We start from the raw sequence: 27,992 nt of genomic DNA, 5'->3' as shown, positions 1-27,992 counted from the left end.
AAAATCTTCTGGTCTTGTCCTCTACTTATGACCTTATCAAAATGCTGTCATTAGCACCCTCCTAAAATAAAAGAAAGGTCAAGACATGGCACAGATTTCTTTTCACAAAACTGCATTCATTTTTCCTCACTGCAAAAGTATGAATTTCTCCTCTTCCTCTTTTGTTTTCCTCAGTTGTGACAGATGTTGTGCAAAGAGCTAAACTAAAAAAAGAAAGTTTTGCACCTGTTGGAAGGCAGCAACACTGTGGTTATCCTATCCCCTCCAGAAAAGTATGCATTGTCTTATACCATGCAAAAGGAGAGCTGTGTTCCTCCCTCTGATCAGCTAAGCTTAGCAGTTTCATCCTTCCTGTGGCATGTTACTTTCAAGGAAGTTGTGGTTAGTTTAACTCCAAGATAGCCTACTTTAAATATAAAGATGCTGAAGACTGATTATTCTCAACTCACCAGCCTGAAGAGCAGCCACATAGTGTTTTATTGGCAGTTACTAATACTGAGACTCTACGTACTAGATATCTTAGTATCTGAACTATGGAAACATCTCTGAACTATGGAAAGTTATGGCGACTCTGTCTAGAAGTAACAATGACAGATCATTGCCCCCAGTGGGACAGGGAGAGATGAACATCCCCAGCTAGCTGCATGTGTGAGGCATGCACAAGAAGGGACAACTGAAGATTCCTCACAAGTTATCAGACTATAAAGACAACTCTGGGAGAATGTTTTTTTATCTTTTAAAAAATCAGTACAGTGTATTCTCAATGCCAGCTACTCAAAACAGCCTGAACACCCACCAGAACCTTACTTCATTCACTCAGATGGGGGCAAATCAAGTATTTTAAATACGCAAGGAGTAGCTACCAGGACAATCCAGTCATTTGAAATTACTGACATAATAGACTTGTATCAATTGTATCAATTTCATTAAGCAAAGGTGTTTTGCACTTTTAACTCTTTTTAAGCCAAAAGCTAGAAGAAAAGCTCTAAAACTAACATACTCAGATGCCAGCACCAAAACTAACGACCACAAATACTAGGGGTGACTGCAAGATGAGCAGCTCACAATTCCAGGTACAGCCCAGGCACCTCTGTCCCTCCTTGCTGTTCTCCTGCACCACTTCAGCTGTTCAGCCAGCACCCACATCCCAGGCCCTTGGTCCCAAGAGCACAGGGAGAGCTGCCCACGGCTGGCAAACCTAGAGGCCAAGCACATGGCTGAGAGCAACCAGTTGAGGATCGCTGCACATGGAGAGAACCCAGGATCAGGGAAATGCCTCCTCATGTCTGAACTGGTTTTACTACCCCCACAAAAGGTCTCTCTACATTTCTTCCACTGCATGCGGGAGATGAAAATGGAAAAATTAATTCATCTGGCTACAGGCCTGCCTTCCTAATAGTGTGGCTGCTGGTGGTGTGGAGGCACTTAACTGTACAGCTCAGCGTCTCTATTCAAGCAGTCAAGCACGACTGCCATCACAATCCCCTTGCAGCACTTCTTGTGATGCAACTTGCAAATTCCTGCTGAAATTAAGTGACTAATGATTGGATTTGTAATTTAAAAATGACCACAAAAAAGATTTTTGTAACAGACATCAATAAAGAGTTAGTACCATGACATATTTTAACTACAGACGAAGTCTCATTTTCATTTAGTCCAGATAAAGTCTTCGCAGTACAAAAAAAAAAAAAAAGAAAAAAATTCTCAGAACTCTGATTCTTTCACAAAGTGCGACTTTCTAGCCCCAAACAAAAACAGGAAACAAGTCTGCCTCACTGGCAACAGACCTACGAGTAGAAAAGTTTTGCTACTCTCTTTCTCAGAGTGTTACTCAACTTTGTAAACATGTCAAAAAACGCCTAAGCGACTAAGAACTATGACTTATACTCCATTTCATCTGATGATAAAACACAACTGCTCACAGCAGGATGCTGACAGCACTGGCCTGGGAAGAATGTCAGGGTGTACCAGCAAGACATACCAAGAATTGCAGAGCACCTCAGAACTATAAAGAAAATTTTATTTTAGTCGAGTGACCTTTGCCAAGAACAGTAATACTTCTTCAATTGATAAGAAAACACCAGCTGTATTTTGAACCAAAATGTTAGCAGTGACAGGAATAACCTTATAAATAATGATTTACCTACTGTAGCAGACAGCAATGGATGACCATTTTGTGAAGAGGCAGTGACCCACATAACTACTAGCGGAGGTGCAGGCCTCTGTATCATGCATACTACATGATCACTAGTTAATCAAGATGCACCTAATCAATAGTATAATTAATCACTATATGCACAGTCAATACATAATTACCCAGTGTGTAGTCAATGAACACTTAAAATTAAGTATATGTGTATAATGCAATGTCTTGTTCATATGAATTATTACATGCAACAGTTTTGTGACTGCAGCTTTATTAATGATATAAGAGTGAATATTGTTCAAGGGGGTCTTGAAAGCTATGTCCTTACTCTCTGCTGGATTCTGTCAGTGACTGATCAGTCTGTACTGTGAGAAGACCCTGGAGGCATACAAGTGATGTCAGAGCTGGTGAACCTCATCACAGATGGGATCTGCACTGTGTGCTGCTCCTGACCCGAGGTCCAGCCAGTGCTGTAACATCTCGTTGTTCTCAGCATTGGAAAAGATGTAGGATTTCGTAACTTGCTATCAGCTTTTCTAGGCTATTAATGAATGGTTATCTGCCTTGCAAGTGCTTGTGCCTTTCTTACAGGGATCCAGTCCTTTCCTTGGGGCAAAAGACCTCCTCAGTATTTTATTTATCACCTGTCCAACTGTGAATACCAGGAAGATAAGAGATGAGTTGTAATTCTTTTTCTCCAAGAAGTATTCTATCAAAACAAAAATACTAAAGCCACTAAGTTAAAAACCTTAAATAAATTAATTTTTGTTATGAGCAAAATGAAAAAACAAACTAATGATAAGGCTTTGTGGGGAAGAAAAAAGGAAGAAAAACATAAGCAAATTATTAGTCATGGAAAATCAAACAGTGAGAGATCTTAAAACCTGTGAGACAGAATCACACAGTGCTCCGAGAAAAACTGTAATCAAGCAGTGGTTGTAAGAAAACAAAGAATTACAATAAGAATTTGAAAAAATTCTCACCTTTTATGGTATAGGGATGGTAAAAAACACACAAAAATGAAACCACCAATTAATGCTACACGAATTTGGGAAAAATAGCTACAATTTTTAGCGACTCCTGTGCTTCATACGTAAGAGCTTAAATATTGGTGTCAAAAAAAATCACAAATAAAAATTCACAAATAAACTTGTGTTTTATTTGTTCAAAAGAAACTGGTGAAACAAAAAGCTCCCTAAATATAAAAACTTAGGTTTTACTATTTGAGAACTCTTATCTGTGCTTCCCAAAAACCCCTACTTGCTGGTCTTTGGTAAATAACACCAAGCAAATGAAATACTTCGGGCAACATCATAATTTGCTCTCCCCATTTGGTTTCAGTTCTAAGCTTTTAATACTTTTCAATAAGGAAAGATTGCCAGCAGAGTGGTTAAAATTCTCATCAAACTAATGTTTTCCACTCTTAATATATAGCTCTCTCTTACAAAAACTGTATGGAGAAACAATAGCTGACTAAAATTCCAGGTTTTTCTTTTAAGAATATTATTGCAGAAAAAGCAATGTCTGCTTTTATTTTTTAAGGTTTTGTTGAAATACAAAAGATAGCAATTTATCTTTTTCCTTCTTTGCATTTTTTTTTTAATAAGTTCATAATGTTGGGACATTGTGCAACTCTCAGTAGCAGCATTCTCCCCTCTGGCCAACTCAACCCAAACTTCATTTCTGTTTGCTCACACATAACAGGAAAAAAATCAAAACTGCCTCACCAAAGCACATTTCTCTCTAATCTGCTACCCTGATTTTAACAGACAAATACTAAATCGCTCAGAGAATCGCAATATCATAATATGCCTACTGTGGAGTTTCTTCGTAACAACTACTGCTTCTAATAGCCCTTGTTTAAAATTATCCAGTGCAGAAATCCAATTACAGCTCATTTATCTTCAAAAAGAGTTAAGACAGCTGACATTATTTAGCCAGGTTGGCAGAGACACATGTAATGTTTACCTCCATAAGCTGCTTACAGAGTACTGACTACAGAGATTAATTCTGCTACAAGGCAGACCTGTTTCCACTCGGAATAATTAGTACTGAGATCTCTAGCAGTGCTTGGTACTTTCCACTTAACGGAAGCAACTAAACAGTAAGTGTGAAAGTGATGAGTGTCTGCAATTACAAATGCCACTCAATACTCTGAGTTTTAAAAGCACAGCTCATTCAGGAAAACCCTTCAAAGATACATCATCTTGCTTCCAGACATATTCAATCATTGGTAAATTTTTTTTACTTTTTGTCAAATCACCCCCCACTGCTTTCATCCTCAAAATACTGTTACTGAACATGCGTGTGCCTATCTGAGAGGTGCAATAGCAGATAGACTTCACATCCCAGCTGCAAGGCAGAGGTAAGAATCCTAATTAATGTGAAAATGGAGCATTGCCACATTTCAAGACCACCCTCAAAATCCTCAGCAAATTTTGACACCACTTAAAAACCACCTGATTATGCACTCGTTATTATATCTGATATCTCGAATGGCACAACTCTGTATAGGGCAGAGCTTTCGGATGATAATGACTCCTTACAATTACTAAAATCGGGGCTTGTGACACAACACAGAACCTCAGGTTAGAGGTTATGGTCTTCTGCCTCATCTACCCTCATCCTCTGTCAGGGGTTAGCGACTCTGCAGCAATGCATGCCTTAACGTCAGACACTCGAAGGTGGGATGATGTTATCAACTGTGAACCTTGTGGTACAGAGCAATGGTAAGAGAAAGTCCTACTCTACCTTCCAGCTACATGTTTCCATGACTTTCCTTGCTCTGGTGTTGGAATGAATCCATCCCAGAAGTGACCAGGTTTAAAAAACTAAGCTGGTGGGAAATGATCCTTGATAAAACATAAGTGTATATATGTTTTATTTTCAAACATTATCTCCTGATAAGCACTGCCTGTTAGAAGTCAGATGACTTGTGCTGCAAGTGGTAGATAGGAAAGTACAGGAGACAGCCAATTGGTTGCTCTGTAAGCAGCAGCCTACACTTCAACCAGCTACAACGCTGCTACAAAACTGCACATTCAGCAAGTGAAACCAAGACACACGTGCTTGTTCTTGCTGCCTCCTGTGCAAGGCATTGGCAGAGAAGTGGAGAACACGGCTGGGAACCATGATTATGATTTGAATGAGTACCACTTTTCCATCAGTTGGATGCGAGTCAGAGCCCTCAGTTCAGACGCCTCAGACTCCCTTACACTGACCAAGCGTCACTTTGCATTTAATACGGGGTTTTTTTGTCTACCATTGCTCTGTCTCTTCTGCCCCACAGGTTAAGATCTTCCTATTTCCCTCAAGAGTCTAAATACATTTGTTCTTGTTTTCTGGACCTGTCCCCTTACTTTATCAGCTCTTTTCACAATCACTCCTATATTAAGCAGAAATTACTTTAAATGAATCCCTGCTATGCATATTTGGCGCAAGATTTTTTTTTTTTTTTGGGATGGGATAAATCAGTCAGAGTCTGGAAGTGCATTACTTAAGCACTTAAGGGCAAAGATATTTCAGCTTAATGCCAGATAGGTGGACTCTTGTCTTCTCCCCTTTTTGGCTGAACACAGCGTGGAAGGAGTAAAACACACCCTAACTTTTCCATTTGCTTATCTCAAACTTCTGACACACAGAAGGGCCTCACAAATAGATGGGAAGATGGAGATATGCATACAGATAGTACATTCTTGTCTCCAGTTATAAGCAAGAAGTCCTTTTATTCCTTTGAATGAATTTGCAGGAGCATTCACTTGGATTATTGCACTCACTTCTCTTAACCACAGCCCAAAAAAATGCTGCTTGAAGAAGGAGCACAGTGATTCCACTGTGGGGCCCCAGACTTGTGTTTGCCTCGAGCTCCCTTGTCATCTCACATTCACCTGTTTACTACAACAGCCTGTACAGAGACAGTTATTGCACTGAAGAAGCAAGAAACACTCCTGAACAACCTTTAGAAATATAAAAAGAAGAAAGTACTTGATGTCCAGGCGGTAAAGAAATGCCCCAGTTCTAAAAAAAGAAGGGTTTAAATGAAACACCAGCAAGTTGATTTTCTGACAAGTGATACAGGAATGTAGGATGAATTCTGAGGAGAATCTTAAAAAAAGCAAAGAGGAGAAGCACATGATGTTCTACTGTTCCAGGCACACAGGCTTCAGTCTTCTTTCAGACTTGTGGCAGAGCACACAATGACCAAAACACTATCAATGGGTGAAAAAAGCTGGTGACCACCATCTCAAAGAGCTGTAGAGTGAGGAAAGACTGCATCAAACAAACATCTCACTAAGAAAAATGATCATTAAGTGAAGGCAAAACACACAAAACCACCTCTCATCAAGCCCTTGCTAAAACCCCTGGTGACAAGAAATAGAAAAACTCTCCACAGAAAAGCACAGAGATTACTGCTGAATATCCCCTTATGGAACTGATTTTATTTTCTTAAGTGTACAAGACACAGAAATAAAAAGGTAAAAAATGGAAGGAAAGTTTTAAAATTGAAAAATATATTTTGTCTCATACCAGTGAGAAATCAGCTCATCTATGAACTGCAACAGAGTAAGTGCTTCTTCTTGACTGTTTCTCACTTAAGGATTTAGTGGACATACTTTACCAAGCCCAAAAGCTATCCCCAGGCCAGAAAAAAATTACAAAAAGCAAAGAAGTAGATGTGGTGTGACCGCATTGTTAACTCAGATAGTCCTGAACAAAAGCTCCCTCTCAGATGGAATGCTGTCATCACAGCTAACTCATCTACATCCTGACCAATCTCTCTGTATTGTCAGAAAACTGGAAAAGGTGTCTACATGTCTGACTGGCTTCACAACAGAGAAAAACATTTTTAGAACAGCTCTGAGAAACCGTCTCAGATTTCCTGCTCATGACACACTTAAGCACTCAAAATCCCACTCAATAATTTGTCAACACATAAAGTCAGTTCCATGAAATGATCAATATCCCTAACCAAAGCAGGGATACACACTTGTGTAATACACACTGTCAGCTTTGAGTAAGCTGAACCTGGATGGACAAAGGGACCACCCAGCCTGTAGCTGCTGCCTAGCTGATATACAGATAGGGAAGTGAAAGACACAAGGTCTCTGTTTCTCAAAAGATGTCAGAGGAGGTTCCTGATTTAGGCCAGAGAAATCTGTGACTACCTACCTGGTAATGATGACAATAGACTATAATCCCAAGGGCACTGGTTTTACCACCACCGTACACTCTCTCTCTTGAACTATGCCCGGGTGCAAGGCAAGCAACGAGCAAAGCATCAGGTATAGACACGCTGCCAAGGGGCTCGCTTGGTACAGGGGGATATGAGGCAACACACCCCAGCCTGAGTGAAGTGCCTGCCCTCCTGCTATCCTGCACAGGGACAGCCTGGAAACAAAATCATGCTCCTGTGGGGGACAGCCAAGTCTTTTATAATCTTTCTGAATCTAAAGAGAGCTGTCTAGCAGATCTTGACACTTACTCTGGTAAATGGCAAACTGCCATTTGTGAGGCACTCTACTGAATCAAGAGTGGCAACTTCATTTAAGATAAGCACCTACTTCAAGAGGCCCTTCAGACACATATAACCTCAGAAGTGGAACCTTATACTGGGAATGATCCAACTTGTAGTTGGAGATTAGCTTTTAACTCTGAATCTAATATGTATTTTTTTATTCTGCAAACTTCTTGCCTTAGAGAAAACACATTTTATAAGTAGTGATCCAAGACCCTGGCATGTTACACACCTAAATTTCAAGGGCTATGATTTCATCAACTTGCTTTTCAACATTATTAGTTTCATAGCTGTTCTTCACCTGAGAAATATTTTCAAAACATGCAGATGCTACCTGAACTTGTGGCTCCATAACTTCACCTTTTAAATATTTCTGGAGTAAAGGAAGTGCAGAGGAGCACCTGGGTAGCATCAGTCTTCCAGAATCCTTTGCACTAACAAGTCTGGCTACATGACAACTGCCTGTGCTGGGGAGGGAGAGGTGGGTACCACTCATGAATGAGAGCTGAGGCCTTTCCTACCATCTCCTGATATCTGATTCTCCACTGCTCCAACATTTCAGCACAGAAACCCTGCTTCTCTCCACCCCACCAATCCCACAAATGGCCCAGATCAACCAGTCTGCACCTCAGTATGTGATGGGATGAAGAGGGTCTTCACCCTCAGCTCCCATCTGATACAAGCATTAAATCATCCTATGAGGATCTGTATTTAGCATAATGCTTGGGCAGAGTGGAGCCAAAGGATGGCAATTAATGTTGACCTACATGGCAAAGCACACAAGCTATTTTTGCTTCATTTATTATGACCTATTTTCATGGCAGAGACAATAAGCTGGAGCTAAATACAGAATATGACTCATATATCCCTTGTTCAATATTTTAAGCATAATTCTGTAGAACAGTTGAGTTATTGGCTACTGCTCAGTCCTCTTCTACTGTAAATATTATTGGTAAATATTTTGCTATTTTTTGGCCAAGCCATTTTTTTAACTACTTTTGTATTCTTGGTAAAAAAATCAAATTTCTTCTAACCACATTATGATGTGGATATTGTAACAGACATCATAACATATCTTCAAAGGCTGAAGACTAATAAAGGGAGATTTTAATGTTTATCTTATTCACACAGTTTGGCTTACTTCACAATACTTGAACATTAAAATGCTTCCCACAATTTTAGTGCTTTTTGGTCAAGAGACCATTCACACCTCCTTGTGATTCATAGCTATAGTTCCACTTTTCCAATGAGTAAGTATTGTAAGGCAGAAATTGCTGTCAGGAAACTCTTTAGCTTGTTCATGATAAAACAGAAACAAAATAGAAAAGCTGTAGCAGAGAAGTGATTTCTTTGCAAAACAAACTTCCCCATTAAGACCACCATATAACCCTTCTTCTCAACTACAGACCAAGGTATTTGAAGCAAAGTGATGACTGAACAAAAGGAGAGTATTCAGTAAGCATAAAATAAAAGCAAAGAGGAAACTTTAAAAGATCTTGTTACTTATATAGAAAGTCTTAAAGGTCATTTAACTCTGAAAAAGAGACATTTTTATTTCCAAATCCTTTAGTGAAACAACTGCAGTACTTTTTGCCTGCCTTCTGTTTCATGCACATTTGTTTTTGTGAAGTTACTTCATTACCCGCCTCATCAGTCCTAGGAGAGCAATCATACCAATACTCTCTATTTTGCAAAAGGCTACAACAGGCAGAGTATTCCTCACACTAATGATGTCTCCAATCGTTCTGAAGAACTATTCATTCATTTTTCTTCCTTTCCTTCCTTCTTCCTCCACTGCAATCAAATAATTAACTGCCCTACAAATCCAGGGGGAAGGAAGAGATACATAGAAGACCACTGGAATGGAAGCGTTCATGTTGTGATGGAGGAGGATATAATTTATATGCAAGGATATCAGATCCTTAAAACAAAAATGTAGCAATCCATGCTTATACAGAACTTCTACAGATAGGAGACAAGTGATGTTTCTACGATGCAATGACTCCTTTAAGCTTGTTTCCCTTCAGATCAAATGACAGAGGGCACTGCAGTGAGCCAATTTGCAAACAATAGCTGAAATGATAACTAGTACAGAATTGTTTGGCACAGACATCTACAATTAGATTCAGGATTTCCTTTTAAATTCCAAAGGGACTTCCACATCCCTGTCTTTCTTTACTATGGCTGAACATGAGGAACAAACAAGGCGTTCCTAACTCCGGAAAGAGGAAGAGAAGGAAAAACCCAAGCTGCCAGTAAAGACAGAAAGAAAACTTGATCATGCCCATGTGGACCGAAAATAACCTTCAAGGGTCAACTGCTAAGCTAAAAAGGAGACCCCTATTCCCACATAGGAAAGAAGGCATTGTTTATTCTCATGAAATAATTTAATCATAAAACTTTCAGAACACTCCTTCTGAAAACTGGAATGCTATGCAAAGAAAGTCGTCGTTATTGTCGTATTTTGATAAAGACACATCAGACAAATAAAACAACAAAATCAGGAGAAGGGTTGCTCAAAAACCACAGAGTTTCTTAATTTCTATTATGAGTTTTTATCCTTGTGCTATATAACAAAGCCAAAAGAAGAACGGTAAATGATGTTTCCAATCTTTCTTCTCTTCCTCCACTAGGTGTCTTCTAATTCTTCACTTTTTCAGGGTAAATTCAGACTATGCACAGTGAGAAAGTCTTTGCTTACAACTCATTCTCAGAATTGTATCTTAATGTACAAACAGAAATGCAAAGGGGAGACCTATATGAAATATAACTATTTGAGCAATAACAGAATTTGAAGTTCCGTAACTACAGGAACAATCACAGCTTCCATGTCACGTGGTACGTCCCTTTCATAGGACAGACAAATTGGTTTTCACTCTTTATAATCAGTTTCTCTGAAAAACTGTCTAAGTAGTGCAGGTGTATAAAGGAATGAACTCATCAGCCATTTCTGCTGTTCCAGAGATGAGTTGCTATGCTTGCTAAAGATCCGCAGATGGCAGCAGTGATGCAGTAATTAGTCCTCACCACAGCAGAGGTCAAAAACATTTCACTCAACTGTTTCTTATTTGAGGCTAAACCCTGTTTTCCAGAGTCAGAGACCTTAGCACCAGGCAGTACAAGCACTGGGCCAGGAACTGTCGGGCAGTAAAGAGAAGCCAGATCCAGGAACACTACTACAAGACACTGTGTCAATCACTCGCTCTGTAACTGTGACAGGTTAGGCCTCATTATCTTGGAAATAAACTACATCATCTAGACAGTAATGAGTGCTGTGAACCATGGGCTGCTGGTACAGTTCTTATGGTTACCTCCATATGCTGCCAAATTTGAAAGAAGGAAAACAGAGATGTGTAACATCCTGCCACCTTTACTGCTCTTTCTTCTCTCACTACTCCTTCTTCAAAACAAGCTTTGCACTCCCTCTCATTTCTGCTATTTGCGTAGGTGATATGAATTTGGTGGCTCCGATCATCACACAGCACATGGCTCAGTTACAAGCAAATGAAGGCAATGTCCCAGATGTTCCAAGACTAAAATAAAAAAGCATTGACAAGCAGTATAATTTGGAGGCAAAGGATGACAGTGGCAGAGAATACGGAATACACAAGTCTCAGTTCAGTTTCATTGCTCCATCCTATCTTAACGCCATCTTTACCTACATAAGGAAAACCGCTGCTTAAATTATTGAACTTCAGATTTATGCCCTGACTTACTCTCCTAGGTCTCTTGCCATGACAAAGCTCAGAATTTTCAGCTCCTTTCCTTTAATGTGTGTGTGTGTGCAAAAGTTACAATTTTTGCAGTTGAACGGGTGGTTGGGAAATACAGCTGCTATGGATCCAGCTCCATACTTGAAAAGACAGTGACTCTGAAATCACTGACTGTCTGCTTGCAGCTGGCTCTGCAGTCCACCATAGCTAGCTCAGAGCACAAGCTGGCCTTGTCCCGGTGCTCTGATGCACTGAGCACACTCACACTCAGCTGCTCTTTCGTTTCCCTTCAAGGACAATGCTGAACCTGCCCAGAGGAGCTCCTAACCAGCCACATGCTGTGCAGCAGGCACCGGGCTGCTTTGTCCCAGCCTGGATTATGCCAGCTCCTTTGTCATCATGTCACCTCAACTCCACCACAGCACGCCAAGCTTCACAAACCCAACACACTGCTGCTTGTTCATCTGCACCAGGGACAGGTGACACAGGCAGAACAGCATTAGAAGATTGTCACTTCTGCAAATCAGGCTACCTGCCAGGGCTGGGGAACACACTGCAAGGCACCCTTGAATCTGAAGTGCTTATTCTAATTCTATCTAGCCCACTCTCACTTCAGGCACTTTTGATTAAACTCTTCACTGGTCTGCTAAAGTCTATGTAGCAATTTTTAATTGTTTAATTTCTGATAACATATACTTGGCCTAGCTACTGACAGACCTTGTCCAAACTCCTGAACTCTGGAGAAGTCAGAACAACTTTCCCTACTCCTGCACTCGACTTCATCAAAGGAATCTGAGTACACGCAGCTCCAAATAAAGATATTTCTTTTGAAACACTATTCCTGGGAGTCATATCAAGTTTCAGAACAATATTTCTTATTCACCTGAGACCTATAAGAGCAGTTTAATAGTAAAAACATCAATTACCACATACTTAGTAAAGAAAGGGTATTGGGAAAAAACTCTCCTAGACACTTCCAAACTGGAAAAACTAACTAGTTCCTGACAATGCAGATTTTAGAAAAGAAAATAAAACACCTGATGCTAATGCAGGTTTTAAAAAACTGTGACATATCTGTCATGATAAATGTGTACTTTTTGAATTAAAAAAGCTGCTTCCCAACAAAACAGAGCATGGGAAGGCAGAGCAGACCCAGCAGTTTAAGAAATTTGCCAAAGACAACAGGGGTCCATCAACAAGCATGGAGCTGTGTTGGTATTTGCCATGAACTAGGCTATAGCCACTCTGAGATTGCTGGTGTGTAGAAGAACACTGTTTCTAGTCCACTACCCCACTATCATAGACATCTCAGAGATGCAACTTTCATTTTAATTAATTTTTGAAGTATTGCTACTTTCAAAGGCTGACTGACAGTGATAAACAGATGAACTATAGGCCAGATGCACTGTATATTTTTAGGCTATTTAGTGACACAGGGTGTGTCCTGGTTGTTATGAGAGATTGTGCAGGGTGGTAGGGGAAGGGAAGAAGGGTAGGAAAAAACCCCAAGTGAACCCAGGAGAAACATGGAATGTAGATTTTTTTTTAAAGGGAGAAAACAAGAGCTCCTTCCTCAAACCATACCATGTACTAGCAAAACAGGGAAGAGAAAGCAAAATATGACAGTAAATAAGACATGTCAGGTACAGCTGTAGCTCTCTTAAGCTGCTCCCTTTTCCATTCTTTCTGCACACTGCATTTATACCCCCTCAGACAGATGAGTGAGAGAAGAGGGACAGCTATGCCTTGATGCAGCCTCTGAGTAACACACATGGCAAAACTGGAAACATCTGCAATAACTTCATGCATTCAGTGCCATGACAACATTTAACCAGTAGTTTATTCTTAAGTATTCACTATGGTGAACACAGTATGGGAATAAAAAATGAAGCCAGTTTTCAAGGTTGAGAACAGTAACCCAAAATTGCATGTGAACTCACCCACAAGAGCAAGCTGGTAAGGTAACAAACTGACATGGGAGAGTTGCTTCCTGCACCGCTGGTGCAATGAACCATGCAAGAAACTTCAGTTCTGTCTTTTCAATAGATCCAAAAGGTGGAAAGTTTGAAAGGAGAAGAACTCAAGACAGCTCCCTACCAAACTGAGGCAGAGGGTAATCCTTCTGTCCCACTGTGTGCAGAACTCCTCTGTATTAGCTGGACAAAGCTTACATTACACAGTAAGTGAACATGAAAAACAGAATTTTCTGTACCATGACTAAACCACTGAAAGACCCAGCAGTATATTAATTCTGCAAAAGCAACAGCATGAAGGCAGTCTCTTCAGTGCTGCACTTTGAGGTTGTTGCAAGCTCATTTCTTCTGAGGCTGCCAGTTAGTGAAGGCACCATAAGAGACCACATGCACTTTGCCTTATCCTCAGACAGGAAGTACATTGGCTTAGCTTTTAACTACTTTAAACCAGCTTTAGCACAACATAATGCATAACTAAAATTACCTTGTCTACTGCTCAAATTTCAGAATAGCAAAAGAACACCCTACATGGAACTGAGCATTTAATTCAGTAGAAGCTGGAGCAGAGGAAGTACTCACCCATCTGAGAGAAACTAATGCAAGGCACTCGTTTCTAGCTGGTAAGGAAATAAAAATAGAGCCAGGTGCTTCCTACAGCAGAAACCAACGTAACAGGGGAATGCAGCACTGCAGAGCAGCCCATTGCCTCTCACAAACCACAGGCAGTGCAATTTTTGACTTGGGTGTTTATTTCCAAATGCTTATCACCCTGCAGCTGCAGCCAGCCGAGGACCTAGACAAGGAGTATGCAACTGCTGGTACTGCAAACACCTCTTTTCAGCCTGCTGCAGCTAAACAGAGCTACCCCTTCATGCCTGGGGGGAAGGCCTGCCAGCCTAGAAGCAGCAGAGAGGTTTGGCTGCCTCTTCTCCACCAGGAAGGCAGTGAAAAGCCTGAGTGAAAGCACAACACAGACTGACATGCTGCAGCAAACCAGATGCATGGCTAACCTGCCGGCAAACTCAACTGAGCTGCTGTTAGTCACCTGTGTAAACTGTGGGATTTGATTCCAGCTGCCCTCACAAGGCATGACCTCCCTTGCAGGGTCAGAACATCAGCCACCCTTCAGACAAAATGACACAGCTACAACAGGTCACACTTACCACCCTCCCCAAAGAAGAAAGACAACAAGCCAAGAGACAACTCACAGCACATAGGTTCTCTGATCCCAAACTCAACATCTGCCTGTTTTCCATTAAACCCAGAAAATCACTTTTGTGCTTCCTCTTTCGCTAAGGGAAGCACTGGTTGTCCACTTGCCTGTTTTGGCATATTCACAGTACAGCTCAGCTTGGAAGGTGCCTCCACACTTCAGTATTTTTTTCCTAAATACAGTACTCTTGCCTAGGAAAGTTCAAAAGTCCAGTTCTTCTCTTCCAGAGGTATACATATGGCACTGAATTTCATTGAACTTTTACTGAACAGCTGAAAACAGTGCTTTGTTCTGCTGAAGCATGCTCTGGAGTTGCTTTACTAATGATAAAGCCACTGAAGAGTTTTCAGCACTAGTTAAGATATTCCTTAGTCCTAAAATATTAAGCACTTTTAAATAGATTTATATTTCTCTAGGGAGATCTGGGTATAATTTGCAGCTTACTGCATTTTAAAGGCCTTTGGAATGATCACAAAAAAGCAAGTTTCATATCAGCTCACCTAAATGAATAAATGAATTATTTGAAGGTAATCTACACACCAAAAATCATATCTAGGTCCCTCCCTCTAATCACTTTAACCATCACACTGACCTATGCAGACACCTACATGCGAACACAAATTAATTTATCTGAGATAAATTACGTGACTACAGTAGAGAGAAGCTTCTTTCACCAGAAGTTATCTTGACCACTAAGTGAGGATCACCAACCTACATTAGTTTTACAGTCAGTGAAGAAAGATGTTCCCATAAACAAACCTGATTCTGGCTATTTCTGAACTGCAGGACTTTGTTGCTTCTGGCACCAAGTGAACATCCTGGCAAATTCTTGATGACATGTCAGGGGGAGACCAAAACATTATTGTTCCCCTACTCAACACAGAGCTTTCTGCTACCACATCCCAAAGATTGCCAGCCAGAGACCTGAAGCAACAATTACTCTACAGAGAATATGGAATAAGCTCCTTCTCTGAATGGCTGTTCTAAAGGGCAGATCTTTTTTCAAGTTGACAAAGAGAAAACATAGGAAGTTATTCTTCTTTACCTATAATCCTTTGTGAATATTCCCATCCCATCTAAGATGTCCGTTGCAGCTGTTGACACAGCTGAGAGATTTTACTCCATTTTTTACTCCTGATTTTACTCCAGGCTAAAACCTCTTTTCATACAGCATTTTTCAGCAAAGCTCTTGAATAAGCATGTTATTAATTTAGACAGCAAATAAAATATAGAAATATTGGTGCTGTGTTAATAAAATGTTTTAAGTACAGGCATAAACAAAGTTGTGTATTCAAGTGAATCAAACTTCTCATTTCAAATGCAGTGACTTTCTGTCACTTTCAGACTGACTACTATCCAAGGCAATATAAATAAAATGGGGTTTTCCACAAAAAATCCATAGACTATGCTCTACTGAAAATACATTTACATTGTGCTTGTTAGAAACTCATGCATAACCAAAATGTGTATTCTTGCAGACACCTCTTTATGGAAACTTTAATATAAAATATGCTTTCATTATACCACAAACATTTAAAAGTTGAAAAGATACGCAGTACAACAGCCCAGCCCAGTCTGACCACACTGGAAATATTATAGAAGTTTGACTGTTGAAAGGTAATAGAAATATCAGTTCACAGACACCACACCTATGTAAAATAGTAACTTTTAAGTATGACCAATAAAAGAGCTCAAAACTAGTGAGATGACATCATTGTTTCCTGCCTGTGAAGAGGAGCTATTTTAGCTAAGTGAAGCTGAGCAAAGAAGAGGAAGTCTAAGCCTTCTACAGATTTGGGGCCATGAAAGAAGCATCTCTGAAGAAGTTTTGTAGAGCACAGAAGGTGAGTAATGATTCCTTATGCCGTGCTAATGAAGTAACTTGGATGTTCATACTTGTTGCTAAGAGACTTCTTTGTTCAGAAGCCAAACATGGTTATTAATTCTAGAACTAATGAAAAGATTTAAATTTTTAATGCACTTTCAAAATATCAGCAGCATTCTATAAATAATATTTAAAGAAAAATGATCACATTTGTAAAAGCATAGTTCCATAAATACTGTTGTTTAGGATTTTAACAAAAATTTTAGAAGTATGCAGTAAATGAAAACAATGGTAAGTATATTTATCCCTAAAAGAAAAATGTTTGTTTTCATGAAACTAAAACCAGGAGATCGTGTTACTTAGTGTCTCTGTGTTTCACTGAAAGCCATGTTCTCCTTGGGGAAATGCAAGCAAATATAGGGGATAGATAAAGTAAAAAGGGGGAATAGAAGGAGAGATACACACATGGTCCTCTAAATGGAACCACTGTTACCTAACCCGCATTAAGAATCTGGAGGAAAAGATTTAACTGTGATTTTGCTGTGAACATCTTGTTCTCGTACAGGGCACCTAGCTGGCCTTCACAATTCACATTAGACATTTAGAATGCCAGTTATCATTAAAAATTTAAAAGCTTGATAAAACATACATAAAACAACAGAGGAATCATTCAGAATTAACACAGACAAGTCTTCCAGAAACCTGTGATTCCAGGGGCTCTTCAGCAAGTGCTTTAATCAATACTAGTAAGTAAATGTTCCCATTGTGAAAAATGGCAACTAGGGCAAAACCATCCACCCAGAGGCATCCAAAGATCTGCTTGGGCTGACCTGGGAGATATCAACCTGAACTCCATGTAGACAAGTACCTATGAAAAATCAAAATATCTCCAATTGTGTATAAATGCAGACAGGTAACTCATGCTTTCTAAAAATCTCAGTATTTCTTACCTACATAAATGTTGTATTTCAGGTTCTTAAAAATTAACTGTCATGCATTTAAACTCACAAAGTTGGGAAACTGTGTCTCCAACAACCAAGGAAAAAAAAAAAAACAAAACAAAGCCCAACAAACCCTTTTTGTTACAGCAGGTCTGTTCTCTAATATATCTCAAAACTGTCACGAACGAATTAACCAGCAAACAAGGCGTGGAAAGATAATCACACCAGATTCAGCTTCCTTTCTTCCCATCAACATCAGGCTACTGGTTATTTCAAAAACATGACCTGACTAGAAACAATTACAGTCACTGCAAGTCCAAAGGAGACAAGAGCAAAGCTAAAACTAAAATCCATTATTTTTCTTAATATTCATGTGGATTTTTCTACCTGTCTTATACATTACTATTCAATTCACCTGCCAAATCACTCAGAATATTGAGTTTGGTAGTTCTGCACTGTCATACACAATCACTAGCAAGAGAGAAAAAAAAGAGAACAAAAGAGGAAAAAAACCCACTTACAATGTGCAAGGGCAGGGGGGAGGTGTGTATTAAGCAACATTTGGACAATTTTGCACAGCAGTAGTGAAAGTGGAACAATGTGCCAATAATATTTTAGCTATGCTGCTAGCACATGCACAACATTTTTTAGCATATGCCATCTAACCTTCAATAAGGTTTGCTAGCATTGTTTAATTATTTTATTTTTCTTATTTTTAGAGTTCTTCACACAATGAAGAATGTGAGAGGCATTCATACAGATGTCCTCCAAACCTCTTTTTTGCATTACATACATAGCTTCTCCCATACAACACATAAATTCTGTTGCATGTTCTAATGTCCTTATCTGAGCAGAAAACACACCTTTTTTCGTTTCGTACAGCTGAAACAAAAGACTTTGAAGTTAAGGGTTAAATATTTCTATGCATAACTTTTTTATAGATCTGTAAACTGGAGAATTTTAAGAAAATTAGAAGCCCAAACTTCATATTTCAAGGCAGAAACTTAACTATATAAAGATTTAATGGGTCATATTTAAGTTAGTTACTTTAAGGGTACTCTTCTCAAAAGCAGCTAGTATTTGCCAGTGTCAAAACAGGATGCCAGATTAATAAACACTGGTTCAATCCCTATGCATTCCAGCAGCACTGAGAAAGTATTTGGTAACATTACAGAGAAAGCATTAACCAGATGGGCAGTAACAATAAACCTGTTTTTTAATGCATTCTTCATTTCTGGAGATAAAGCACACAGGAACTATGAACCCTTCTGCTCTTGAGAACAGTTCTGGTGCCTAACAGATACTGTAAAACTTCCTTGGCTGTTTGTCACAAGTGGGAAGAACAGACAAACAAGTAATTTGTTCCTTCTCCTCCTCTTCACAAAGCTGCCACAGGACTGGGTAAAAGGCTAGACAAGAGGAACCCTCCCACATAAAGTCATGAAACTGTGACCACAGCAAGAGCCAGGAAAGTGCTGGGGGTGAAGGTTAGACAAAGCACTCATGCAAACACCAGGTAAGGTCTGCCATCCTCACGGGCCCCAGAGCAAACCAGAGATCCTCTCCTTCAGCTCTCATCACCTCAGCCTGCACAGTGACATTTCAGATGTCCAACTCCCATGACCAAGAAGCTGGATGAAGGAACATAACTGTGCTCTGGGATAGCTGGCTACCAGACAGCAACTCTTCCCCCCAGACAAATACTGTTCCCCTACAGCCTGGCTGGAGACTGTGCTGCTACCCTTCTTTTTACTTTTTTAAACAGGAAGTCTATTAACCTATTCATTTTATTTGTATGTTAGGTGGGTGGTTCTGATGCCCTGGGATTAAACACTGTATTAGAAGCTATGTAGATACTCAAACGGTTTTTTTATTGTCTTTTATGAGCAAGCATCTGTTCTTTTGGGAGTTAAGTAGGTCCTACACAGATAAAAAGCAAAGTCAATACTCTCTGCATATCCAAATGTCATTACATGCCATGCTGACATCTTTCTAATCGTAACTAGTTTTAGTCAAGAATTTTTTCATAGAGACAGCTTGAAGAAATAGTTTCTTTAGAAAGTAGTTCTCATAGTTCAAATACAACTACTTCAATCTAATTATCAGCTACTAATGCACACCTCAAATGTCAATCTTGACTTTTTGATCCCTTATATTAAAAGGCCCTTTAAATAATTAAAATATTCTATTAAAACATGCTTACTTATTTAAAACATTACTATTTTCACAAGTCTGACACATATTTCCCTCAGAAGATGATAATATATTTGCAGTCAGAAAAAGCAACAAAGCTAGCACATTTCAGAGCTAAACAATAGTTTCATCACTAAACACCATCCTAAAACAATCTTCCTGTATGTTTTTAAAGACAGATTTTATTTGACTGAGAATAACTTCCCATATTTTATCTAATTTTAGGGTATTTATGGAGTGCAACAACTATTCCTAAGTTCAATTAAACTATGATGCCAGAAAATTCCCACCCAGAAGAATACAAGATTGCATCACTGGTCTTCTACAGCTTTGTGTTCACAGTGGGATTGTTGGTGAATGCCACTGCACTATGGGTGTTCAGCTGCACTACCAAGAAGAGAACAACTATAACTGTCTATATGATGAATGTCGCGTTACTTGACCTAGTTTTTATATTTTCCTTGCCTTTTCGGATAATCTACCACGGGACAGAAACGTGGCCTTTTGGAGATGCATTCTGCCGGATCCTCGGGGCTTTCACTGTGTTTTATCCAGCCATTGCTCTGTGGCTGCTCGCTTTTATCAGCGTAGACAGATTTATGGCTATTGTTCAGCCCAAACATGTCAAAGAGCTAAAAAATACAAAAAAAGCTGTGCTGGCTTGCACTGGAATCTGGATAATGACCCTCTCAACAACATCCCCATTGGTGTTTTTACGATCTGATCCAGACCAAGCCTCAAATTTCACCACCTGCATGAAAATGCTTGATATCATCCATTTAAAGGAAGTAAATACCTTGAATTTTTGTCGATTGATTTTTTTCTTTTTGATCCCCTTGTTTATCATGATGGGGTGTTACCTAGTCATTATTTATAATTTTATTCACGGCAAGACTTCCAAGCTGAAGCCTAAGGCCAAGGAGAGATCCATAAGAATTATAGTTACTCTGATTGCTCAGGTACTCATCTGCTTTGTACCCTTCCACATTTGCTTTGCCTTCCTGATGTTGCAAGATGAAAATACAAGTTATAATCCCTGGGCAGCCTTTACCACCTTTCTCATGAATCTCAGTACATGCTTGGATGTTATACTATACTACATTGTTTCCAAGCAATTCCAGGCAAGAGTCATCAGTGTAATCCTTTATCGGAATTACCTTCGAAGCGTGCGCAGGAAAAGTTTTCGAACTGGAAGTGTAAGATCACTCAATAATATGAACAGTGAAATGATATAAAGAGAGAAAAAAATGTCAGAGGACTTTTACAATGTAAACAAGTGAATTCTTTTTCCAGATTCAAGCACTCGGCTACACAGAAAGTAACAGATATATTTGTTGCACTCTAAATATGAAAGAAGCAGAATAATAATTTTCTCTCTATTTGCTCAACATCTTTTGTTTTTTCACCTTAAATGAACTAAAACCTAGCATCAATGTTACATTTTCCAATGCTTTTATCACCTCAAACGACTGTGACTAGTGTCAGATGTGAAAGTGACTATTAATACAATAAAGTAGACAATACTGAAGAATTATAATGCAATGCATGTATTAATTTTTTTATATTTGCATAATCAAATGCTCCTGAAACTACTGTCTATCCCACTCTTCTAAAATTAACTTCAGTCTCTCAAGATCACATTCATTATGACTTAATGAGAAGGCATATGTAGGTAAAATTTTTATTTTACTTAATTAAAAACATCTTTGATGCAGATTTCTTGTAACTAGCTACATTATGCAGCCATAAAAACACCATCAAAGGGTACAACAGCAAAACTGTTAACTATCTACCCGTGGGTAGGATGTGCACATCTATGACACCTTTTGCAGAAAGTATCTTTTTACATATAGGAAAATACTGATTTCTCCAGACACATTAGCAGTCTATGTCCAAGCAACAAACTCTAGGTAACAAACACAAGTAACTGTAGCAGCTACTCAAGCTTTCAACTTCTTTTGAATACTCACACACTACAAAAATGTATCTTTATAATATCAAACACGTGCTTTTTGTCCCTTATAAATCAGTCTTTAGATACTTTCAAAGAGAAAAATAGAAATTAAAAAAAGTCTAATATGGTGTTTAATATTAAAAAGTCTTACTCCAAGAGCTTTTATTACTACCTCAGAGTGTACAACACATGGAAACTCAAGTCTCTGTGATCTCACCTACCAAAAGCTTAACCACAAAGGTTGCAAGCTCTGTGCTTCTACTGTAAAATGCACATCTTTTATTAAGTGCAGAAATCTCAAACATAGGTCATGAAAAAACGGAACCACTGAACACCTTAAAGCCATAAGAACTTCAGCTGCAAGCACAAAATGGAGTAACAAACTCTGGCACTCAAGTTTTGAAAAACATACAATATACCAGTACAAAATGCATATGCATTTAAAAGTGAACATAAAGCCCATGACTTACAGCTCTGTTGCATTTCTGATTTAAGACAGAAATCAGCACAACCTGATTCCAGTTTTTACAAATTGAATGGATCTAAACAATTTAGACTGAACAAATGCAGCAATAATTTGTGTGCTGCAACCCATGTTGCAATAATGTTAACAGAGGTAATGAGACTAACAGATTGGAAACTAATCATCGTATGGATAAATTATAAATTAAACACAAATCATAGCTAAGAAATAAATGTTTGAAATTACGATAGTTGTGCCAAGAACCTTTACACTTCAGTGCAAAAGAGGATTAAATTAATTTGAAGTATTACATGAAGAAAGGTTTTTTAAAATAAAATCTTCAGAAAACAATCCCTTGAAACCATATCTAAAATAACCAATTCATTAGAAGCTACTTACAAACCAGAAGGCAAGCTGTTGATGGTGATGCCAAATATATACTGAGTGATTTCAACAAGGAGAAGATCAAACAAAGCTGAGAGCATCCAAGCACCCAATAAAAAAGACTGGAAAGAAAAATATTAATTTGAATAAATTCAACAATTTCAAAATTAGATTTTAATATATCTCTAAATATAAGAAAAAATAAGAAAACCTCTACACTAATTCAATCTTTAACACAACGTAATTCCAGGTCTACTTGTCTAGATACTAAAGAATCAAGAGTAAGATTGTTTCCAAAATTAAATTTCATGGGTCTGATATTTTTCAACTGATACAACCACAAACAGTAATTAGAAAAATCCACTGACTGCAAGTTATTATCAATATAAATTTAAATTTATTAAAACCACATTATCTTTAAAACCCTTTGACATAGTTGTAATTTGCCAATTTAAATATACTAATTTTCTGTTGTGAGACAGAACCAGGAGCAAAAGAGCAAGGCAGGCCTAAAACTTAAAAGGTTATAAAAAACTTTATTAACTACACAAAGAAAGAGAAAGAAAAAGCAAATTCAGAATATGATCTTCAGACCACTCCTTCCTTCCCTCTCCCAACCTTCATAACAACAAAAGAAACATACAAAAAACTACTTCAGTCAGTTCCCAACTTAAATAATCCTTTTCAGTTCACTGTGGAGAGAGAAGTTTCCTCTTGTCAGGCCATAGGGACTTTTCCACAAGGAGAGAACAAAACAGTTCTCTCTTGGCTTCACTTCTCACGATTCACATCCACCCGGGAAAATAATTTACAAATCATGAGGCTCCTCCCATTTTCACAGCTTTCCCAGAGCTGTGCTTATGGACCATGTTAAACTCATGGGGTATTTACTTTTAAGAATGAACTGTTCCAAACCAAAAATTCTCTTCATCTCTCTTTCTCTCTGTTCATGCTTCATCTCCAGAAAAAGAAATCCCCTTTTCTCCTCGGGGCGAAGGATTCTCAACACAGGTGCCTTTGGTCAACAATCTATCAAATGGAACACTCCAACCCCCCATGTCTTTCTCCATGGTTTATAGGAATATTCAGTGTAATATCAGTTCATCCCTACAACTTCACAGAAGGATTTTCAGACAACCTACATAGCATCTTCTCATTCTCCTTTCATCTAAATAACTTAGCTCTTGCTTCACTGACTTTGTATCTTTTCTGTTTTTTCCCTTTCATTCAAAAGAAAATTGGAGGTCTGCAGGTCTTAGCCAAGCACTAAAGAGTTAAAGTTTCACACAGAAGCTGCAAGATCTGGGCCAGGCCCAGGCCTGCGGGGTGGCTGGGATCTCAGTCAGCCTTTCTGGGGCTGGGCTGCTGCCCCCACTGCCCATGGCCACCGCTGCTCCCCAGCCAGGCCCGGCTGCCTCCCCCAGGCCGTGCGGGGCTGGGTGGGCTCAGCCCCTCCAAAGCTGCTCCGAGGCAGCAGCAGGAGCCGGGGCCCCAGAGCCACGGGCCCATGGGGGAGGAAACAGGGCTAAGGTCTCATCAATGAGCCTTTCCTCCTCCCCACTGCCATCGGGTCCCCTGGTTTGCAAACGGGGCCCAGCGGCCTCTGAGCCCCCTCCACATGGGAGGGAGCCCGGGCCGGGCCGGTGTTACCTGCTCAGCCACTGGAAATAAAAGAGAGCTTTTTCCCGGCTTACCTCCTTCAAAATGTGCGTTCACGGAGCGAACTAATTTTCTCCAATTGGTTTCTCAGGCTGTCAATAACCAAACCAGCCTTCAATTGGTCACATCAACTCACAGAGGAAGTTCTCATAGAGAAAAACCTCTGAGTCTGTCCTTCCCCAGATGAAACCAGCACACCCTTTAACATATATTTCTCTACAACACACTAGAAATAAAACTGCAGTATTCATCCAAGAGTACAAGACTAAACTGCATAGAATAGCTTCTATGAAAAAAAACCTCAAAACTGGAACTTACTGAAAATTTTCTGCTGCCATATCTTCTTTCAAATATTCTGAAGTTGTAAATGAGCAGACTGCTGCAGAATGTGTCTTTCAAATCAAGACATATTGTTCTTCCACATACAAGTCTCCAAATCTGGAAGGTTAATGATAATCATGTTAAGTGATTCTTCCTTCAAGGAAATTCTTTACAGAATTTGTGCTCAGAGGAAATGCAATACTAGAGTCAGATAACAGAAATGCAGCAGAGTTGTGGAGGAAAATACACAGAGTAGAATGTTATGGAGAGTTCAAGAAGTCTCTTTGAAATATTTTCAAGGCAGATGTCTAACTGTTAAAATAAATAAACAATTGAAATTAACTCAAATACACTTTCAGGTTCGTAGTTTACACTTAAAAATAAAAATGTAAGTCATAATCCTAGTGAATTTAGAATTATTAAAAAAATTTTTTTGAAGCAACCTCTAGATACACACTAGTACAGTGTAACTGTTCTAAGAAGGTCTAATCACATCAGCTTGCTCAGGGCCATGCTGAGTCATGAACATCTCTAAGGATGGAAACTGTTCCTCTATTCCATCAGTCTCACAGTAAAACCATTTTTCTTCAAATGGAATTTCTTGTATTTCAGTTCAGGCCCATTGCCTCTTGTCCTTTCACTGGGCCTGGCTCCACCTTTTCTGCTTCCTCACATTAGGTATTTACACACACTGGTAAGATCCACCCTAAACCTTCTCTTTCCCAGGTTAAACAATCAGCCTCTCCTCATAACACCAAATGCTCCAGCCCCTGAGCACCCTGGTGGCCCTCCACTGAACTCTCTGCAATATGTTAAGGTCAATTGTGTACTCAGGAGCCCAGCACAAGGGACAACATTTCAGACTGCTCTCACTGAGACTGAGTATAGATGATCACCATCCAGGTCTCCTTGTGAGGCTCTTCCTAATGCAGCCCAGGATGCTGTTGGGCTTCTTAGTCACAATGCTGCTTTGCTGGCTCCTGTTCAATATAAGCATCCACCAGGATCCTCAGGGCTTTTCCTGTAAAGTGATTTCCAGCTGCTCAGCACACAGCCTTTACATGCATGATGTTACTCCTCTCTGATGCAGGAGTTTGCATTTGCCTTTGCTGAACCAAGGTTCCTACTGACCTTTTCCTCCCACTCTAAATGGCTGCAGAACTAACAGGTGTAACAACTGCAAATCCAAGTTTTACATCACCCACAGGCTTGTTGAGAGAATGCTGTGTCCCACTGTCCAAGTTATGAATGAAGACACTAAACAGTATTGGCCCCAATCCACTTCACTCACTGTTCTCACTATCCCATGTCAACATGTCCAATTTTAAATCCTAGCCGGAGTACCATCCCCCCTGAAGTCAAGACTGGCAGTGCTATGACCTTGCAGCTGAATACCTCATGACACACACTAACTGAGCAGCCCTCCCACAGACTATGAAAGGCTTCCAGCCTTACTGCTCTGTGCCTTTAAAAATACATAGATACGATGTAATAAAGATCTTTTACTCACAGCATCTTCACTGCTCTTAAGGGCCCTCTGTATGGAGACAAGGACCTTTTAGTTTTGGAGAGTACATATTTTGCCTTCCAAATCAAATGAACTTTTCTTCAACTGTACACTTTAATTCGTGTGCTCTTTACCAGCTTTAAGAAGTGTTAAAATCTGACATCCAAAATATTTGTTCAGCTCCTGAAAAAATTCCTTTCCTTTAAACACATACTTGCAGGTGAATTTATTCTACAAATAATTTCTTTTAAGAGTTCTCATTTGAATATTAGCACCAGACAGGAGTTAAACAATCTGCTCTCTCTGATCTCAGAGGTACTCAGTGATATAGTACACAGTTTGCTCCAAAGGCTGTGGCAATAAGTGAAACAATCTAATGAAATAAAAAATCCAAACTCAAATTCCCCAAAGAACCACAAGAAAAGTGTCACAGCTTTTACAGATACTTGCATGTATTTATGGTTAAGATACAGTAGAGAGCTTTTCTTTGAATAAAATGCAGCTACTACTGTTTCTCAGCAGATCAAACATATGGAAAGAGAGGATTCCTATGAAAACAAATGAAATAAACAACAAAAAACCAAACAAATAAACAAATCCCAAACCCACACAATTTCCATTTAAAACTTGAATAGTTTCTCAGACTTTTTTATTCCTCTCCCCAAACACTAGTCTGTAACATTTTTAAAAGGCAGACATCGTTTATGTATTTTCACTGCACAGCATCAGCAAGACACGGAAAATATGAGTAGTGCTCTTGCAGAGCTGTAATTTATTATTACAATAAAGCTGTTCTTCTTGACAGGAAAGATTGCAGAGACTGCAATAGCACAGTGCATCAGTAGCTAGGTCTAATATTCTTTAAAAACTTACAGGCTACAGCTGGCATCCTCAAAGACATTAATTTGATTACATACATTTTGTTTGATGCAATTGTAAAATCTGTGGGGTAAGATAAACACAGGAGGCATTTGCTGACCCTTCTCTATGGAGCAGTAGTTTGCCACTTCAAAAAATTTAAAAACATCCCAAAACAAATACCCACAGAATTTATCTCATCACTTTGAAGTGCATTGTTTCAACACTTAGAGCTGATACTATAGGATCCTTTCTAATTTAAAATAAAACCTTGCAGGATACAATACTTAAAAGATAGAGTATCTTAGTTTCAAACAGGAATGAGTAAGAAATTAACCAATTCAGCCAATTACTGAAGAGCACAACAAACTCCCCCATCACCTGGAATTTTCAATTTAGAAGCAGCAGTTCTATTCAACGGGCAACGTTTTGTTTTCCACAACTAGCTACAACAGTTAGTTAGAGAATGAAAGTTATGGCCTCCATTGTTAAAATATATAATTTGTAATCAGCATGCCTAATCAAAATAGCCCTCTTCAGCCTCAAAATTCGGCACAATAAGATACTGACATTCACATCAAAATACTTGCATTATTAAATGTATGAAGTCACACTTCATTCACAGCAACTTTCCAAATGCCAATGCCTGAAAGGAAAAACGACACAAACCAAGTAATTTCCCAGACAAGAAAAAGAAGTGAAAAGCTATGCTGATTGTTTCAGATCAGTTCTTCTCATGTTTTCCAAAAAGTAGCATACTGGCTGTGACATACAAAAAGGCAAGAACAAGCTGGTCTACAGCAGTGAACAAAGGGAAAGAACCAGAGGAGAAACAGACTGTGGGGAAAAATGGCATAGAAGATCACAGTTTGCAGTCTCTTTTCACACAAAATGAACGGACTCTTACCTGAAAATCCTCTTTTACAGCTTGTAGATTATACGCAAAGAACTTCTGATAGTGTTGGAAGAGCAGAGTCAATAGAATCGAGATGGCACTTGGGACTAGTAACAAACTCTTTGACAAAGGCGCTTTATCTTAAAGACAAAACAAATAAACAATCAAACCATTTTAGAGAAAAGTCTTTCACATTCAAAAAGTGACATATTTGAACAGGTGACTGGAAGACAATAGCAGTGACATGCCTTGACTTTTTAGCTCAACAACTTCCCAAGTTCTCAAAAACTTGCAAACAAATAGGAAGAACACACTAATCAAAGGAAATGTTTAGCGATATTACTGACAGTTAAATAGTAACCAGACATTTTGTTTCCAACATTGTCTCATGAAATTGGCTACGATTAAACCTAAGTTCCTTGCACCTACAGA

At 39.1% G+C, this 27,992-nt stretch overlaps 2 protein-coding genes across 4 annotated transcripts in view; one reads left to right on the top strand and one right to left on the bottom strand.

Moving 5' to 3' along the window:
* The window catches only part of UBAC2 (UBA domain containing 2), an 89,127-nt gene that overhangs the window by 52,792 nt on the left and 8,343 nt on the right, over positions 1–27,992 (bottom strand). Inside the window, exons 2-4 of the mRNA XM_014873364.2 lie at positions 27,573–27,700; positions 24,298–24,417; positions 22,336–22,442 (exon numbers count right to left, since the gene is read on the bottom strand). Of these exons, the coding sequence (XP_014728850.1) occupies positions 22,336–22,442; positions 24,298–24,417; positions 27,573–27,700 (355 nt within the window). The remainder of the gene's footprint in view (positions 1–22,335; positions 22,443–24,297; positions 24,418–27,572; positions 27,701–27,992) is intronic.
* On the top strand, positions 16,297–21,056 carry GPR18 (G protein-coupled receptor 18). 3 transcript variants are annotated; one of them, XR_015801571.1, is made up of 3 exons: positions 16,297–16,404; positions 18,713–18,842; positions 19,745–21,056. XR_015801571.1 is itself a non-coding variant. In XM_014873366.2 (2 exons), the coding sequence occupies exon 2, from the start codon at positions 19,789–19,791 to the stop codon at positions 20,752–20,754; it is 966 nt and encodes a 321-aa protein (XP_014728852.1). In that variant the 5' UTR covers positions 16,332–16,404; positions 19,745–19,788; the 3' UTR covers positions 20,755–21,056. The 3 variants fall into 3 exon arrangements, 2 of the variants coding, with proteins under 2 accessions (XP_014728852.1, XP_088015977.1); XM_014873366.2 differs by lacking the exon at positions 18,713–18,842 and having other exon boundaries at positions 16,332–16,404; XM_088159851.1 differs by lacking the exon at positions 16,297–16,404 and having other exon boundaries at positions 18,710–18,842.

Source organism: Sturnus vulgaris, chromosome 2 (genome assembly GCF_052056855.1).
Source record: "Sturnus vulgaris isolate bStuVul1 chromosome 2, bStuVul1.hap1, whole genome shotgun sequence".
Taxonomy (NCBI): Eukaryota; Metazoa; Chordata; class Aves; order Passeriformes; family Sturnidae; genus Sturnus; species Sturnus vulgaris.
The sequence above is the reverse complement of the archived record's forward strand: the minus strand, read 5'-3'. Positions and strand labels throughout refer to the sequence as shown.

Excerpts from the sequence above, each read along its gene's own strand:
- GPR18 (XM_014873366.2), top strand. The coding sequence starts at position 19,789 with ATGATGCCAGAAAATTCCCACCCAGAAGAATACAAGATTGCATCACTG.